At 37.0% G+C, this 15,479-nt stretch overlaps 2 protein-coding genes across 4 annotated transcripts in view; one reads left to right on the forward strand and one right to left on the reverse strand.

The window, feature by feature from the left end:
- Positions 1-2,664, reverse strand: part of MRPL13 (mitochondrial ribosomal protein L13) — a 38,358-nt gene extending 35,694 nt beyond the window's left edge. Inside the window, exons 1-2 of the mRNA XM_065668880.1 lie at positions 2,561-2,664; positions 1,835-1,958 (exon numbers count right to left, since the gene is read on the reverse strand). Of these exons, the coding sequence (XP_065524952.1) occupies positions 1,835-1,958; positions 2,561-2,587 (151 nt within the window). The 5' untranslated portion in view covers positions 2,588-2,664. The remainder of the gene's footprint in view (positions 1-1,834; positions 1,959-2,560) is intronic.
- Positions 2,626-15,479, forward strand: part of MTBP (MDM2 binding protein) — a 28,310-nt gene continuing 15,456 nt past the window's right edge. For 2 of the 3 annotated variants that reach the window (XM_065668876.1, XM_065668878.1), the window contains exons 1-12: positions 2,627-2,813; positions 3,273-3,353; positions 4,528-4,601; positions 4,716-4,861; positions 5,339-5,397; positions 6,340-6,484; positions 7,066-7,183; positions 7,795-7,929; positions 8,715-8,809; positions 9,468-9,540; positions 11,194-11,311; positions 14,216-14,389. In XM_065668876.1, coding sequence (XP_065524948.1) covers positions 2,738-2,813; positions 3,273-3,353; positions 4,528-4,601; positions 4,716-4,861; positions 5,339-5,397; positions 6,340-6,484; positions 7,066-7,183; positions 7,795-7,929; positions 8,715-8,809; positions 9,468-9,540; positions 11,194-11,311; positions 14,216-14,389 — 1,294 coding nt within the window. In that variant the 5' untranslated portion in view covers positions 2,627-2,737. Of the gene's footprint in view, positions 2,814-3,272; positions 3,354-4,527; positions 4,602-4,715; positions 4,862-5,338; positions 5,398-6,339; positions 6,485-7,065; positions 7,184-7,794; positions 7,930-8,714; positions 8,810-9,467; positions 9,541-11,193; positions 11,312-14,215; positions 14,390-15,479 lie in introns of all 3 variants that reach the window. The other variant, XM_065668877.1, reaches the window with a different exon arrangement.

Raw genomic sequence — 15,479 nt, forward strand, 5'->3', positions numbered from 1 at the left:
AAGCAACAGAAGTGGCTTACCTACACCTCCTCACAATCCAACATAAAGAACCAGATCACCCCATTTAAAAAAAAAAAATCTGGCCCACTATTTTTCGCTCTCTATTTTGAAGCTGCTTACAAAGACAGGATGCAAAGGGATGAGGGTAGAGAGAAATTGAAGGTGCAGAAGAAACCTAAAAATCCAGATTCAAACCTCCTGAACAAGTTTGCATCCCCTTATTTAAGGCATAAGGCCAGACAGCATCTAAAAATATGAGACTGAAGAATAATAAAAGATTATCCCTAAACCAGAAAATAAATATACAAGAAGTCAAATTTCTTTCCTTCCCTAACCACAGCATAAATTTCACTCCCGATACTTTTCAACACAATAAATAAATAATGATTTTATGTAAGGGTAACTGGAAACCAAATTAAAAACAAACCAGAACAACCACCCCACACTATATTACTCTGTTTAAGGAACTGTTATTTTACAGACACTAAAATAACGATTGATAGCTTAAAAAAAAAAAAAACCAAACAAAAAAAAAAGAACGAAAAAAGTGTTAAATACATCAACCACAAACTCAGGCATAGTCTGCTCTCTTAGAGAGTATCAAATTTCTCTAGTAGTAGCCTATCGATACCAAACTCAGGTGTAATGCCTTTGGTACTGATTTATAGAATACTTCAGATGAAATAAAGTTAACCTTGAAATGACTTTCCAGGATTTTATAACTTCAGGGACATAAAAGTATCAGAGATCTTTCCCACAGGACAACCAAAAACATTTCCCCTCAATGACTGCTTTATTTTTCAGACAGTCTTAGTCTCCAGTGACATCTTGTGGATAAGACATGATTTGCAACAGCACGACCGGTGTTTTTAGAACACTACAACTACTACTTTCTATCAGGAAAGCCAGGTTTTAGTATGTACATTGTACAAAGTGTAATGCTTCCTTTATGTTTCAGTAGAGTCTCTTGAAAAATTTGTGTGAGAATTACAGGAAACACTGTACAATCAATGAACTTTTTATTATCTATAAAGTGCTTATCCCTGTGTGACAGGCACTACGGTATTACAAGAAACAAACAAGATCACAGGTACATCTTCACTGCTGAACTGTCTTATCTGCCAAAGAGCAAAATGACTTTTTCATGTAAACAAGAAGATATCTGTCAACAATGACTAAATCTCCCATTTAAGAATCAGACAGGCTCCAGCTTCATGGTCACAGAATGTGTGAAGTTGGAAAGGATCTCTGGAGGTCATGTTGTCCAACCCCTCTGCTCAAGCAGAGCCAGCTTTTGAATATCTCTAAGGTCAGAGACTCCACAACCTCCTGGGCAATCACTTCAAGTCACCCTCACAGTGAAAAAACCTACATTTCCTGATGTTCAGAGAGAACCCCCTGTGTTTCAGTTTGTGCCTTTTGCCTCATGAAGACAGGACATCTCTACACTTTATTCAGAATGGAGAACCACACCAAGACTGTGGTCTAGTCAGAATCGCATCAGTGTTTCACTGTATGCACTGTGAATTAAATCTTTACATTTAAAATCAATGCAATGAACCATGTTTCAAGGCTTTAAAAAATAATGAAAGCATAACCCACTGCAATTCAGCTACTTAAAATAAACCATATATTCATAATGGGCTTCATATGGTAAAGACAATGACTTAAGATTGTAGAGAAGCAATAAGGAAAGATATAAGAAGGAAAACAAAGACATTTATGATTTACAAAATGTAACTTTATATATCAGGCTTGATTTTAAAGCTGAAATCATAAGAAAGATACAAGTGAAGAAAGGCAAATTTGCTTTTAACTATTCAGTAATACTCACTTAGTGCATGATAAATAGGTTTATGCCTGCCTTCAAGTCTGAGTACAGTCTCAGCTGCTATTTTTCCTGGTGGCTGCAACTTTGCATCGAGGAGATACCAGGCTCTAGCAAAAGTAGCCCATTGCTAAAGAGAAAGAGAGGTAGTATTTAACAAAGTAAAAAACCACAATTCTGCACATAAGTCTACCTTCTCTAATTAGATCAACGTTTTATTCACACTCCAAAATACTAGAAGAAATATTCAGTAACAACCGCTCCAAATAACCTTTTCACGGATGGAGAACGATGCTACACACTGCGATACATCCACCACTGTGCACGCTTCCAACGTGTGTGATGGCAGCAACACTGTAAGGTTACTAACTCTGGGGATTTTGCTTAAATGCAGATCTCCTGCTAACTGCACTCGCAGTAGGCTATGTAACGCCTGGCATCTCCTTCCCTCTCAGTGAAGGGCACAACCTCCCCAAAGGTCGCTTTATGAACACGACCGGCAGCCACTGCCTGCAGCCGGTGGCTGTATCCAGCAGACAGGCCACACGCTGCCAGCGGGCCCCTTAGGGCAAACACCGCTTCGCGACAAGGGGAGAGAAGGAGACCGGCCGCCTCCTCAAACCACCCACAGGAACCTTCCGCCCGGGGCTCCTGCCCGCTCCCTCACGACCGCTCTCCATTGCTGCTACCTTCGGACAGTCTGGCCCGAAGAGGACCGCGCTCCGTGCTCACCTGAGCCGCCTTGGTGTAACTCGCCATAGCTGCCGCTGCAGCCGCAGCTGACGGGAAGCGCACCCCCAGGCCGCCTCACCGGCAGGAAGCGGAAGCGCCGCGCTGCGAGGGGCGGTGCAAGGGCGGTAGCGCGGGCTGTTTGCAGCGGCTGCGGGTCCGTCCCGGTCCCGCCGAGCCATGGACCGCTACGTCCTGCTGCTGAGCTGGGGGGAGCGCAGGGGCGAGGGAGCCGCGGCGGGCGGGCCCGGAGCAGGTACCGCCGAGGGGGGACGGGGCAGGGGGCCGCGCCGTGTGGGGCACCACTGCCGCGGGCCCGGCGAGCTGGCCTGGGAGGGGCTGTTCTTCACGGTGGCTGCCCCAGTACCTGCTCCCGTGCAGGCTTTTCTGGATCCTACCTCCATAGCACATACCCCTTGAAGTATGTAATGACTCAAACCCCCAGAAATTCAGGGGGGTTGGTGTTTTATTGCGACACTGCTATATAACTCTGTGGGGCGTTCCCGAGCGCTGCTTTAACGAGAGTTTAACAAGATTGACCTTTTTAAACTACAAATCTGCCAGTTTGGGTTTTCTTTTTTTTTTTTTTTTTGTTTGTTTGATTTGTTGTTGTTTTTTTTTTTTTAATTACTAACAAGGGACTAAAGTTTATACTGTATTTACAAAAAAACCAAAACTGTAATTCAGTAGTTTTAATTATTAATTTTTTTTTCAGCTGAGATTGCTGCAAGTGTTTATCAGTTCCTGAAAGAAAACTGTAACTCATCTGTAAACGCAGATGTGAGCACATTCCCAGGTAATGTACAGTGAGGTAGGGCAAATGTTATCAAGGAATTGGCCTAGCCACATTTTATGATCTAGTTGAAACAAATCAGAAACTGAAGGAAACCCAGTTTCTGCGGTGTGTCTGAACCTGCAGGTGGGACTGCATCTGCTCCTGCTGGTTCTGTGGAGAACTGAAGTAGTTTCAGGATGTGAGGTCTTAGGAGGTGGTTACATGGGTTGGTCACACGAAGTGAAAGGTTTTGAATCCAGATTAGCAAGGAAGAGTAGGAACGAGCTTGTTTCTCATTTCAGTGGGCAGCTTGATCATAGAGTCATAGAATGGTTTGGGTTGAGAGGGACTTGAAAGATCATCTAGTTCCACACCCCCTGCCACAGGCAGGGACACCTTCTGCTAGGCCAGGTTGCTTCAAGCTCCATCCAGCCTGGCCTTAATATTTTCATTGGTCCTGTGATGGCTTCTATTTTTTTTCAGCAGAGGCAGTATTTGTTTGGTGGCAATTCATAACCTTTTTCTGTGAATATTTTTTAAAGAATTTTATAATCTTAAAATAGATTTCTGAAGATCTGCATTAGTAGCTTCAGGGGCTGGGTGTTTGGGTTTTTTTTTTTTGTTAAAAAATGCTTGGTTAATTGGTTTGGATATCAAGTGTTGAGCTGTTAAGGCTCATCTTGTCACAGCTAACATATAATTGTTTGTGTTTTATATATATATGTAAGTGGGGAAATACAGTGTAGTGGGGAAGCCACTATAAGCTGTTAAAATTCATAAAGATAGGAATGTTAAGCGTTAAGCTGTTTTCAACTTTTGTGCTTTTAATTGCATAGAAAATTTGAGAGAGCATCTCATTTTGTGAACTGTGTGAACCACATTTATAAAAGTCGAAATTTACTTCACGTATGATACGACCTCTGCAAATGGAGAGCCATATTGCCTAAAATGGAGAAGAGGTCAAAGATTTTCTTTCTTACTAACAGTAAGAGGATCAGAAACAGACACTTGCCAAGACACTTACCTACAACTTAATATGGTTATGGTTAGAATTTAATTGCGATGCTAAAGGAAAGTGGAACTTGGCCACATTAAATTGCTTATGTAGATTCTTTCAACAGAGATGTTCATTGTAATAGGTAGAATGAATTATTGTGGATTTATTATTTTAAATAATTGTTTTATCTCTTTGCAGCATGTTCTGTGGCTGGTGTTCCAGGAGTCAAAAAGTGGTATTTTGCAAGACATGTTATGTGCGGTTACTATCAGGTAAAACTTTTTTTTCCCCAACAGTGTAAGTTCCTCACTGTCTGTCTTTAGACCATGTTGAAACTGTGAAGTTCCAACTTACTTTTGCTTAAATAATTCTTTTTGTTTGATTAGTTCTGTAGTTCTGACTGGGAGGAAATTAATTCTGACACACAGAAAAATGAAGACTCTCTCCAGACAAGTATTGATGAATGCCTGGGAGCCATACAAAATTTTGAGGAAGATGACAATAACAGTAGAGAGTCACTCTCTATGACTGAGTATGCATATTGTTATTTTTATTGGAAGTATAGTGATCTGACACTTAACAGAAATAACCCAAGGGAATAAAGAAAATTTAATAAGTTATTACCAAAGCAAGAGTTAACTATGAACAATCCCCACTGCTACTAAAAATAATTGTTTTGCTTAATATAGCTTTATTGTTTTAGCTATAGATAATTTTCACAGAATAAATGAACAGTTTTGTAACAACTGACAATTTTGTATAGAAAAAGAAGTTTCTTACTAATCCATCTTGAATCTTGCTTCCAGTTTTACTGCAGATTGTTTTGAAGTCATTTAGCCTACTTCTGCTTCAGTAGAAGGGGAGATAAGTATATTTCATTGCTTAGGTATGTTTGTGCAGAATTTTAAAGATATAAGATACTTACATCAAGTAGTAGTTATTGATTGTAACTTTTTGATTCTAAATTACTTTATGTTTTGTTTCCAACCATGTTGCTCTTCATTTTCAGTATCTATGATGAAGCTGCAGAAAGTCTGCATCAGTTAGCTGATAAATTGCCTGCCCCAGGTAAACTCTCTTAATCTCAAATGAGATTGTTTTTTTATCTCTTTAGTTATTACTCTGAAATTTCAGCTGGTAAAATCGGAGTCAAATGGAAGAATTCATCTGATGTTGGTTTGTTAGTTGAATTAACTTATATGCTGCTCTTGCAAGTAGTTTAAGGAACTTGAGTGTGATTGGCATTGCAGATCAGCTTACAGAGTAGTTTACTTGTTTCTTTAGAAGGCTGCATTTCAGTAGAGTTTAAGGTGAATTGTTTAAGATGTGTAATTAATTTTTCTATCTGAAATAGCACCACAGTAGTAATAGACAATGACCAATACAAAACTTGACATGCAACCGTAGAAAGTTTTTATGAAAGAAATGGAAGGTATCATCTTGTCACAGCTAACATGGAATTGTTGTTCGTGTGGGGAAAACACTGTAAGCTGTTAAAATTCATCTTGCATCTGATTTGACAGATGTCTGCTCGTAGGTGAGAGCCAAGGAACATGAAAAAACATAGATCAGAACTACTGCATTCAGATTTTATAAACTTGGGATGCATATCACCTTGCATGTTGGGGTTACAGTGTTGCAGTAGTTGCTTTGGGACAGCAAAGGAACTGAGTGCAGAAAGAATGAGAAATAGCAGTTCAGAGGTGTTAAAAGGAGGAAAGTGACATAGTGTGGTTGTATTGGAGACAGCTCTGATCTGTGAAATTCAGTGCTGAGTGAGAGAGGAGAAAGGTACTGCTATACCTGAGTGAATGGCAAAATATTTCATGCTAATCTAAGAGGAGCAGCCAGAGATGAGCTAAAATGCATGAAAAGTGTTTTAAATCTTGCTAAAGTTGCTTGAAGTTGATCTTTAAGCCCATTTATTCAGTGATGTACTTTTGTATCTTTAAATGACTGAATAATTTAATGAATAATGGTGCTTTGATTCAAATGTAACTGTTTTTACAGGCAGAGCAATGGTTGATGTAATACTTCAGGCTGTTGAACGAGGTGGACCCAAGTTAAAAGACTGCTTACCTGCTATTGGTGCCCTGAAACACTTGAGGGAATGGCACTCTGCAAAAATCACTATTGCAGCAAATGACTCTAAAGGGTATGCCGTTTATTCTAGGCCTGTAAACGAGGTCACTCTTGTTTTGTGTTAGTGTGTATATCAGTGTCTTGAGTACTTTACATGTATACTTTGAAAATACCTAGGTCTGTATTTTGTTATTGTTTGAGTAGAGGAATTACTCATGCTGATTTATTGTAAATACATGCCCTAACCAGAGGAGCAGGCAAAAAGGCAAGTCTTCTGAAGTTCCTCTTTCTGTGAGAGCAGAAGGTAAAATGGAAGTGTTGAAGGCCAGATTGTATGGGGCTTTGGGCAACCTGGTCCAGTGGAGGTGTTGCTGCTCATGGCAGGGGGGTTGGAACTACCTGATCTTGAAGGTCCCTTCCAACCCAAACCATTCTGTGATTCTGTGAAAATGTTTTCTCTTTACATTGCTAGTGGCTTCAGTGTGCATACAATGTTTTTAAGTTATACTATGCTACATAATAATTTGTATTGATAATAGCTTTACAAGTTTTGTAAAATGAATATGTAGCTCTCATGTAAATTCTGTCAAATTACACTTCATATTAATTTGTAGTACTAAATTTGGTATAGTTAATTCTTCCTTGCTTTTACAGTAGCTTGCAAAAGATTGCAGACTATCTGTCAGCAGACCTTGTATCTTCAGATAATGTCACGAGTATCATTGATTCAAAGGAACTCTGGAGGGGGAAGATTCAGATATGGGAAAGAAAGGTAAAATTACTTTTCTCAGTCATTTTTGTTTTTTTAAAGCATCTGTGTACATGATTTAAAGCATGCATTATACAGTATAGTGCATTTTATGCTTTAAATCAAATTTGGTTTTGACAATATAATTCAAAGAGGTAAAGTATAGTCAAGGAGATGCTGCTTGGGGAATGGTGAGGCTGGGTGGGGAAACAACTTGCTTTTTTAACATGATGAAAGGATAAGTGAGATCAAGATTTGAATTTCAGAAATCCAGATGCTGTCCTCTGAAATACTTGCCTTATTGCTGCTTGTTCAAAATTAGATTATTTTGTATCTATCAAAAATCATTATCATGTAACTGTAAATCGCTAACTGTAAATCATTGTTGCACTCACACGTCTAATCTTTCTGCAAAGACTGATAGCTTCTGATTGTGAAAGACATTTACGGTTTCTATATTAAGGTTTTGGATATAGTAGTTGGTTATCTAAGCAATATTTTTACCTAGTTTTACAGATATGTTGGAAACAAATATAATACTAACTGTTTAAAATAGTAATACTGACAACTGGCTGAAGAAAAGTAACTTTTTTGTCTCTGTTGACACATTTGTTGTCTATTTTCCCTTTTTCCAGTTTGTATCAGAAGTTAGTTTTCCAGACTTTTGTATGAAAAGCACTTCAGCAAAGACATTCAGCACTTCACATTTAAGTTCTTGCTTTGATGTTAAAAGAGAGCAACAGTCAAGGAATACTGATGCTTTGGCAGAGGCAAGTATTATTCCTGATATTTCTTTGAGCCTCTAGAATTCGTGTTTTACTTTCCTGAGAAAGCTAATAACTGGGGAAACCTTAATCAGAATTGAAAATTAAACATTAAAATACTGATTGTTTAAGATTGAGGAATACTTCTATAGTTCATGTGTGTTCTCAAACAGGTTCTTAAACTTTCATCTGTTTGTTCTTATAAATGTGATACCAACTTTTTTTTCCAAATAAAAATTAAGATTGAACAATCTTAATACTCAAAATATGTAATTTATTTATGAATTTTGTCTTATCTAACATTTTCTACTTCATTTCTAATGTTTGTTTTAAATAACTGGTGTTGTTTCATGTTTTCCATGGGAAGCAGAGACTCGATGGGAACTCCAGAATTGTATTTGTTGATGAAAACAAAAAAGTGTGTTTATGAAAGCCAGTACCAGTTAAGAGATTATTATTTTCACTGTTTAAAAAATATAATTTTTGGATTGTATTTGTCTTCCTCACTGATAGTATTTCTCTTTGGATTTAGATAAGAGTTACAACTCACTTGATGTAAGTGGCTGACATTATAGAAAGTAACATTTATTAAACAGAATTAAGTACCTTCCTTATTTTTTTATATATTCATGTTTAATACAGTATTGTGAAATGTTTGTCTCTTTACATTCCTTTATACATCTTTCAGATGTACTTGTAAAGCAAATGCCTCCAAGAGAATACTTGAGAGAGTTCCACTGAGATAGCATTATATACAGTTTTACACATTTTTTGGTTTGATGTCTTTTCAGGTTTTTCATTACTATGGTCCTGCACTAGAATTTTTACAGATGGTGCTGCTCTCTGACCTACCTTCCTTTTTTGTATCAGACCTGGAATTTGAGGTGTATCCTTTTTTGAGGATCTAAACTACTACAGTAGCAGAAAGAAAACAAATCGGGATCTACCTATTCAGGCAATACATGAGGATTAGCAAGAGCTCGTTCTATTCTAGCCTGTCAGCAAAGTCACAGTGATTCTTCACAACTTAAATTTTTAATGTTAAAATTTAAATTACACTGATAATAACCAGCTATTTTTGATACTATTGCACATATAGTTTGTGTATGCTATTTGTGGGAAAAGAGAAATATTTACTGCTGTGTGAGTTTGAATGTTTTTATTGTGTAGGTGCAAAATCTGTAGCAAGGTATAGCAGAGTTTTCTCTTGGGTTGTATATGCTGCAGAGGTCTCGAGGTGTATTTTGGTTGGTTTTATACTTTTGGTGCAAGTCTCAGTGTAACAATAGTAGCTTAGGCTGTATAAGCCTGCCAAGATTATGAATTTATAAATGTCTGTTTATGCCTGCCTATATTAGAGATGTCAGTGGTGTATTTCATCATTCACTTTGCCTGGAAAGGTGACTTTCATCTATTTTGCAATACGGAAGCATCAAATGTTAGACACTTGCAGTCCTTTTTTGACATATGATGGTAACACGATTTATAAAATGGAGATATACAGTTCTTTGTGAAGATGAGGTTCCTTAAGCTGTTCTGTTCAGGTGTCTGGCAAGAAACAGTATGAAGGAAACATCCATGCTGCTTTTGGACCAGTTTTCTTTCCTCTCTGGGAAGGTAAAATTTTTTTATTTAGGCATAGCAGAAAATGGAAGTAGGTATGTTGCTCATAAGATACAAAAATAGTATTTTTAAAACTAGTCTCTGTGCAAGTTCTCAGGACAGTTCTGTAAGCACATTTGGCTTTTAAAGGTGCATGCTGTACAGGTCTGAACAATTTATAAGCCCACTAAATGGTTTTACCTTAGCTAAGTTACAGTCTCTTAAACATTTTGTAACTCTAAATCCTGTTCAAAGAGATAATTTCTGTGCTATCATAATTCAACTATTATTTTAGCAAAAGGCAGGCCTGTGTGCAGTGTACGAAATGTATCTAGCTAGTCTGGAGCGGCAAGCTTTTTTATTTTGCACATGAATATGCTGTTTTCCTGTTCTGATTTTGGATAAAAAGTTCTTGAAACGTTGTCAGGGCTAATTTTCCACGCCACTCTCTCTTCAGAATGACAGCATGCTTACTCACAGCCACAGTATTAGTCTGAATATGTTTTCCCTGAATGTTTGAGGTGATATATGCTTGTTTAGGAAAGGGTTTTTTAGTGTTTATAAAATAAATCTATGTAAATCAAAACAGAACCTGGAATGCAAAAATGCTGGTACAGTTACAATGAATAACTTATGTTCTTTATTTACTATGGAGGTGGTATTCCATTTTCAGGCTGTATGTTTCATCTTCAGCTTGTTATCTGGGGTTTTAGTAACCTTTTTTCTTCCCCTGCCACCCTGTTATGCTTAGCAGAAAAGAAAGAAGTCCTTTTTCTAATGCTGTACCAGATGTACATTTTGGAATAGTTTTGCATTACTACATATACCAATATAAGGTGCATGTATATTGGTTTATATTGGTAAATATCCTAGGTAGTTTTCATTTAATGTTTTACAATCTAAGAGCTTGCATTTCTACTAGTTGGGTTTTGTTTTGTTTTTTTTTGGGGGGGGGGGGGGGGTGGTTTTTTTTGTTGGTTGTTTTTTAAGAAAAATCCAAAACAATTAAAAAACACATTCTCAGGCTACTTTATGAAGTCCACACACCTTTAATTGAATATGTTTTCAAGGTAACGATTTCTCATAGACTTTTTTTTTCAGTCTGTTACTGGATGTATGATGCATTTGTAGGCTTTTCTCGTAGCTGTAGAAGTATTGTTTATTGCTTGAATATTCAAATACTTAGGTATTTTTTTCTGTTAGTGCTTATTGGCCTGAAATTTATGTAAAGACATAAACATAGTCCAGTATCTGATTAATTGAAAAGGGTACTATGTAGGGATGAAAAAAATTACACATTATTCGAAGGAATGTAGAGTTGCTGATGCCAGCTATATCTTCAAATTCTGTTTTTGTTCTAGATACTACTCTACAAAAGTAGATAAGTTAGCCAGATAATTGAAAGACTTGTAATTCATAGCAAATACCTTTTTATGTATGAAATAGAAGTTCAGCAGTTAATGATCCTTCAGCTGGAGCAAAAAATAAGTGTATTTTTTACAGCTTTATGTGAGATGCTTTTCCATTTTGATGTGAATGACAGAAGTGTTAAGAGGTTTTTCTTCAATTGAGGTACATTTGGAATAGAGCCTAATAGGTAGCTCAAGAATGAAACTTAAACCAGGTTTTGCTAATATTGCATGTATTGTATTTGCTCTCATTATTTAGGTGGGAGCTTTATTTACATTGCCATGTAATGTAAGCAGTGTAGTCATCCCATCCCCTGCCCAGCTGAGTACCAAGAAATGGAAGGAATATATGACTAGGAAACCCAAGGTCATTACTGGTAGGTAAAACAAAGATGACTATAGGTGTATTTTGTTGTGTGTATGTGTATATATATTTATATGTTGTTTATTTTTTCTATACATTTGGTATGTCCTTTTTTTTCTCCAATGAAATTAAGTTAGTGATTGTAATCTTCATTGACACAAAAAGTTTCAATGACTGTGAGTTCAGCTATGCAGGCTTGTAGGGGGAAATTGTTAAAAACAGCATGGCAAGCTGTAAGAAAACAATGCATCTCTTTTAAACTATTTTTTGTGTCCTATCTGTCAGGTAAAATCCAGCTTCCACACGTTTCTAAGGTGATTATACAATCCACTGGCAAAGAGCTTAGCTTCTGCAGATGGAAATCCAGTGTGCTTCACTTGGGTGATTCCCTTCTCACTTAAGCATTTCCAGAGGTTCCTCAGTGCACTTGCATTTAATTTCTACCTCTTCCTGGTAGAATACAAAACTCCAGGAAATGCTGGATGCCTCTGTACCCCTGAGAGCCAGTGAGCTAAACTAGTGATTGAGAATGTGCTCCTTCTTTCTTATGAGGCAATACTGATGGCAACTGACTTTTCTTACACAGTGTGACAATGCTTAAAAATTTGATTCAGTGAGAGAATGGAATTGGTGCAGATCAAGACTGGCAGGAGTTTCTCAGTCAGCCAATATATGTACAGGCACTGTACAAGCAGTGACTGTGAGGTTTATAGGGACTTGAAAACATCAGGCTAAAAGGAGCTTTGCAATAGCCCACTGCTTAAAGTACTTACCTAGGACAGAATGAGATGTAGGATTTTGCTGCCTTACATGATTTTATTATTGGTATGTTGGTCTAATATATAATTCATGCAGATTCCAATGAACAGTGACTTCTGTTGCCAGCTAGAGATAGCATTTGTATACAAGTATGCAGATGAGGATGTCTAACAGACATCTTTCAGGTTGTGGGATCTTAACACATCTTAACAAACATTCTTTCAGGCTTTGGGATAGGCAGAAAATTGTGATAAGTAAGGAAGACCTGTATAGCAGGGCAAGAATCTTAATTCTATGGAGTGAGTGCTGACAGTATACAGATTTTAATGATATCTGCATGTTTGGAGGTAGTAGAGCAGAGATTGTGGTTATAGAACTGATCACAGCAGCAGTATTTATGCTGTATTGGAGAGATACTACTGAAGCAGTTAAATTAGGGCAAGATGGCATTAAACTAAGAGAGGGGAGATTCAGACTATATGAGAGGAAGACGTTTTTTACAATGAGGGTGGAATATGTTGTCCAAAAGGTGGTGGATGCCCCATCCCTGGAGACATTGAAGGCCAGGCTGGATGTGGTTCTGAGCAACCTGATCTAGTTGAAGATGTCCCTGCACATTGCAGGAGGGTTGGACTTAGATGACCTTTGAAGGTCCCTTCCAACCCAAACTGATCTATGATTCTAAGATCCCCAGTGTCTTCAAGATAATCTTTGTCCTGTGCTCCAGTGGAAGAGTTTTGTAGAAGTATTAACAGTAATGTTATCAGTTATAAAAAATAGGTTCTTATTAGGGCTCTTGAGCAAAATTTAGAATAGGAAGAGAAACATGGCCATTTAAAAATATGATTGTTTAGTTGAAAACTACGTAATTTTTTAGTGAATGCCATTCATCTGGCTATAGTAAGGATTTGCGAATTCTAAATCTCTTCTGTGGGAAAGTGTAATTCTTTGACTTGGTAGTTCACAAATATTAATTAAGATTAAAATGAAAAATAGCATCTGTCCCATGAGAAGTCAGCTTTGAGGTGCCAAGATAAACTGCAAAAGGAAAACATTTCAAAAGACTAAAGAAGTGGGGAATGGTACAATAGTGAAAATATGTCCGGAATCTTTTTTTCTTTCTTGTTCTTTTCTTCCTTCTTTTCTTGGATTTATATACTGAGGTAGTGGGATTTCCCCACTCTTCCCCCTCCCACTTAAACTCTTCAAGAAAGACTCAAATACTTGTTCCAAACAAAAATATGTAATACTAATAAATATCAAGATCCTATTAAGTTATTTATTGAGAGAACACTGCAGATATCTTGTGAAATCGATTTGGCTTTTAAAAATTAGTACAGCAAAAAATACTCCTTCAATTTCTACATCTACCAATGTGCTATAAAATGTTTTTTATGTAACAAGATAGCAAACCCATCCTTTCACCGTTACCATCAATTCCTAAATTAATTTATTTTCAAAAGTGCATACTGTATGGCAGTATTTGAAAATAGAACGTGTTTATCTCTCACCCAGGTTATGCACAAGTGTAAAGCACTGAGTGAAATTCTTCTAATGAGTAATGCAGCTTCTTTGGGAAGAGTCTGTACAGTCTTTCCTTTTTCTTCTACAGATGTATGTTCTTCCAATGAACATTTACCATTATTCAATCCACATATGCAAAAAATGCCTGTTCTTAACCTAGCGAAACAGGCCGTTCTTTAATCAGTGTGTATGTAGCATACTATCTGTCTAACTCTTCATTGTTTCATGGTTAAAACGTAATCTTTCCAGTTAAACTCTTGTCTTTTACTAAGACCAATTGAAGAACTTCACTTGGTTGGTGGTTAGAGTTCCCAGATGTACTTTATAGCCTGCATTGGAAAGCTGGTTGTTGCTACAGTCACAAGAGTTCAGTGTTGGTAACACACTAGCTTAAACCCAGCAGCATAGTCCCACTCATCTTTGCTGTTCTAGATCATAGATTTTTGCATGCTCCTCAGTGTGTAACTGTTGAAGGGGTAAATATCGGCTATAGTTAGTGCGTCTTCTAAAATGTCAGTAACATTTCTCACAGAACACAAGAGAGCAAGTGAAAGAATCTTGGTGGTGGATGATAGTCTGTTTTAAAGCTGTTTTCCTGAGGGTGTTTTTACAGTTATATCCTGATGTTTTTAAGTTCCAGAAATTGAACTGAAAGGAGAATCTTGCCGATATTATTTCTTGCTACAAGGGAATGGCTCTGGAGGATGTAAAGCAACCTTGATTCATTCAGCTAGCCAGATCAATGGTACAGCCACTCTTGCTGCAGTAAATGGAAAGCTAAACAGAAAAGCAGAAGAAACAGAATCAAGTAAGGGTTATTACTTATATACTTGAGAGTATCTGAATATAAGCAAGTGCTACCAAAATTTATATGTTCCTTTTATTCATTGCAGTATATGTAAAAAAGGGGAAAAAGAGAGAAATAGTACACTTCACATACTCTTTCAGCAATATTTTTCAAATTAATAAAAAGATACAAGGACTTATTTATTCACACAATTTACTATTACCATATTTTTTAAATTGGCTAGCTGTAGTCACTAATTTCTCATAACTGTGATTAGTTGTAAATGTTTTAATGTACAGGTGCATCCAAGTAATATGAATGCAAATCAAATTTGCAAAAACTTAAAGTTTAAAAAGTAGGTATTGTTGGTGTAAAGAATGTCCAACCCATGCCTAAAATCAAGGCAATTAGCTGTTGACAAGCCTGTTTAGCTGATGATTTAAAACCCACAAGTAAAACCCATAAGGCAAGCAGGCAAGTTGAATTTCGTGACAATGTCTTCAGTTACTTTGCAGATGTCCATATTACAGAGTGGTTAGGATATGAGCTAGCACTTGTATCAGCCGCTCTTACTAGCATTTACTCTACTTAAGAGCATTTATCTTAAAGTATTTGTCATGTTACAACTACATATAGTAGATCACTCTGCTAATTCCTGTATTTGCTCTCAATAACACTGACAAAGAGCACAGTGACCTGCATCTTATCCGCTTATTTCCTTATTATTGAAATAAATCTGTGTGTGATATGACTGACTACTTACCATTTGTCCTAATTAAAATCCCATTAGTACACTGTCAGAAGACTGAAAGTCCTAGAGCAGATGTTGAGAGAAAACTTCTTTCTTTCCTGGCATCAAATTGAGGATATTTTTACCTTCCTTAAATGTTAGTTGTGTTAATTGTGTTGTCACTATATTGGTTTAGCACAGAAATTCAAAAATATTGACAGATACCTATTCCAAGCTATCCCCTGATGTTCAGTTGTAATTAATTGCTTTTTGTTGTTGTTTGTTTTTTTTCAAATGATCAGCTGTATTTGAAATTCTGGTTGTTTCCAGTGAGTAGGGAATTTGTATCTCTTTTGTGTTTCCATCTTCTTAAAAGAAGTA

Source organism: Lathamus discolor, chromosome 2, assembly GCF_037157495.1.
Source record: "Lathamus discolor isolate bLatDis1 chromosome 2, bLatDis1.hap1, whole genome shotgun sequence".
Lineage (NCBI taxonomy): Eukaryota > Metazoa > Chordata > Aves > Psittaciformes > Psittacidae > Lathamus > Lathamus discolor.